The sequence below is a fragment of the Diplotaxodon limnothrissa genome, linkage group LG17, assembly GCF_057381915.1.
Source record: "Diplotaxodon limnothrissa isolate DT_005_m linkage group LG17, D_limnothrissa_male_GT1.1, whole genome shotgun sequence".
Classification (NCBI taxonomy): Eukaryota; Metazoa; Chordata; class Actinopteri; order Cichliformes; family Cichlidae; genus Diplotaxodon; species Diplotaxodon limnothrissa.
Window position 1 is genome coordinate 715,823 of NC_140612.1, and position 3,007 is coordinate 718,829.

General features: G+C 38.1%; 1 protein-coding gene across 1 annotated transcript; it reads left to right on the forward strand.

Moving 5' to 3' along the window:
• Positions 1-896: 896 nt before the first annotated feature.
• LOC146614409 (uncharacterized) lies at positions 897-2,490 on the forward strand. The gene is made up of 3 exons (XM_085376598.1): positions 897-1,415; positions 2,038-2,196; positions 2,464-2,490. The coding sequence occupies exons 1-3, from the start codon at positions 897-899 to the stop codon at positions 2,488-2,490; spliced, it is 705 nt and encodes a 234-aa protein (XP_085232724.1).
• Positions 2,491-3,007: the final 517 nt, after the last annotated feature.

Sequence of the window (3,007 nt, forward strand, 5' to 3'; positions counted from 1 at the left end):
ACCCTTTTTCTCTATTGTCCTCTACTTCAAAACTCATTTCCCCTTGCTTTTTCTTTTCTTCTCCACACACTTCTTTCTTCTATCACTCTGCTATCCTCACCAAATTATCTCTCTCTCCTTTGTTTTCTCCTCATTAAGCATTAGTTTTGTGCTGAATGAATTGAAGGTTTTCCCAAGTGTAGGCCAGTTGAGTACAGTGGCTGAAGAAAATGAAAACTTGGATATAGACTTGAGCTTTATTTAAAAAAAATTTGTGTGTGTGTTTTTTACATTTGTAGACTAAATCATTTGCAAATCAAATGTAGTCAGCAGATTCATCTGGAAAAAGGCAGCTGTATGGTATAGGTGTCAACTGTCTTCTAATTGTGTTTGGCTATTGATTTTCTGCCAACTTTTTTTTCTCCTCTTTTCAGACTTTGTTACTTCGGGTAGTTCTTTCCTCCAGAGAAGCCCGGCGAGTCCAGCTTCCTGAAGTACCAGCATCTGTGGGACAATTGATTGATATACTTAAAGAAAGACTTGAACTTGCAGGTGACTTCTCACTACAGTTTGAGGATCCAGATTTCGGAAATGCAATATGCAATCTTACAGCAATATCTGAATTACCAGCTGAGCGTGCAGTCCTGCATATAATGTGGAACTGTGATTCATCTACACTTAACCAATCCATTGCTTCAGTGTCCTCTGCTTCAGTCTCTTCCCAGGACACAATAAGTGTGCACTCTGATGATTTCAGGCCTAGCTGGACCGATACTATCCAGATGAACTTAAGACATGTGTCAGAGTGGCCCTCTCCATTTTCTATTCCCAAGTTTTCACATGATGTTGAACTGAAATTGTGTAAGGCTAATGTGACATATGAAAAATCTAAGAAGGGCCTTGCAGTAACAAGAGACATGAAGATGGAGATTTTGGATAAAATTGCAGAGGCAGTGTTTGAAATTAAAGCCTACCCTGAGAAAGATGAGGTTGAGTCAGTGGCTTCTGCACTGGTTCTCAAATATCCATGCCTGAAGGAGCCAGGTAGCATCACAGGCTACGAGGGATGGAAAGCAAGTATCAAGCACAAACTTGGAAACTACAGATCAAAGCTTCGTCGGGCAGGCTGCAATGAAGTAAATGTAAACAGGAAAAGGAAAGGAGAAGATGAAGCCAGCAGTCCTTTCACCCTTAAAAAGCCCAAACGTGGAGAGGTCAATCATGTCCCAGATTATCCACAGCACCATGATGATTCTACTCTTGAAGAGGAAAGAGTTGCTCTGGTCAGTGAAATGAAGAAGAAACAAAAGAACTTGAAAGTCATACAGCAGAAGATGGCGCTGACATTTTCTCTCAGGCGGAGAGAGGTTGTGGAGTGTCAACCTATGGTATCTGAGGTCCAGGAGAGATGGCCTGGGCTGTTTTCCTCTGAGGAGGTAAGAGTGTCCAAATTTATTTATAATTTAATTATTATTCAAATTGGGCATGACTTATACTAGATGGACTATTATTGAAGTAGTACAGTATTTGCTGGTGTAATACATTGGCCAACTTTATTATACCTTGTGCAACCAGTCCACATTGAAATCTGTGACCCATTAGATTATTTGACCTGTCATAATATTCTTACCCTGAACATTTCTGCCAGTACAAGAAAAGAGTCCCCATGCTAAATCAAAATTGTTCTTCCTGTGAAACAGAAAGTCAATCACATAATTTTTGACTTAGCATGTATGTTTTTTTTATTTTAGTGCTGGAAATAGGACTTCTATAGACTGAGATTTTTAGGGAAAGAATACTAAGGCAGGTCACATAATCTGATTCGTCACAGATTTTGGTGCAACGTAGAACATAATATGTATTTGCATATTGATACTGTTTTTTGTGGAGGGTGTTTCTATTCCTGTGCAAAATGTGTATTCATGAGAGATTTTTGAAGTAGGTTTTGCGGTTGATAACACAGTCAGGCATATAACATGGTGCAGACTGTACAAGGCAGCTACCCAGAAATTTTCTGTGCTGAATAAATGGCAATATTTTGGTTATTGTCTTGTTTAGATATCTGAAGAATTTCATCGGATCACAAGCAAAGACCTCCTAGGGACGTTCAATGCATCCCTCAACAAATTTGTGCCTGGCCTGCTGAAACTATACCGGTCTAAGAAGGGAGCTCTTGGTGAGGACATGGAAGACCTCTTGGATAAACTTGATGAACAGGTAAGTGCTCCTTTACCTGACATTTTTAGAAGAGAGTATACCTTTGTCATAACAGAAAAAAATGTTGGCTTCAGCCAAAACACATCAATGGAAATGAATGTAATCAGTCATTACTTTGTTTTTATTTGGCGGTATTTTATTTAATTTGTAAAAAGAAAGTAAAATCGTTAAAATGGTGTTTTGTTTTTTTAAGTTTTACATGTTGCTGGGCCTGATCTGTATTTTATTTTCATTACTATAAGAGTTCTGATTTTGCATTGTGTGTAGGTACACCACGTTACTATACTAATTTAAATGCTTGTTTTCCACTGAATGCTCTTTAGACATCTGACATTGTGTCCCACCGAAAGACAGCAGCACTGAGAGGCCTGCCCATTTTCCTCGGAGAGGATGCAACACAGGTTTTCCTGAAGTGCTTAGTAAGTACAAAAAAGTAATGCAAGCAAAACTAATTGCTATGAGATGTTTTTAAAAGATGATTTAATCCAAAATGGAAATGTCCACTTCCTCAGTGCAGTCCAGATAATTTTATGGTGAGGATTGCAGTTGTCATAACTCTCGCTGCTTTTTTTTCTGCTGAGGAGCACCTGGGCATTGTTAGTGGGTGTTCAACAGCAGAAAATATTTTTGTACAAAACTCATCACAAGGTTGGTTGGTGAAAGATATTGTGCTGTTAATTAAAGGAAAATAAGCTTTTTCTTTTTAAAACCTCCATGAGTCAAATGAGCATCATGGTATAGAGGTTAAAGTTAAGATCTTTAGAAATGTATTTTGTCTTTAATTTTTCTTAGCTTTCAATAATTCATATTT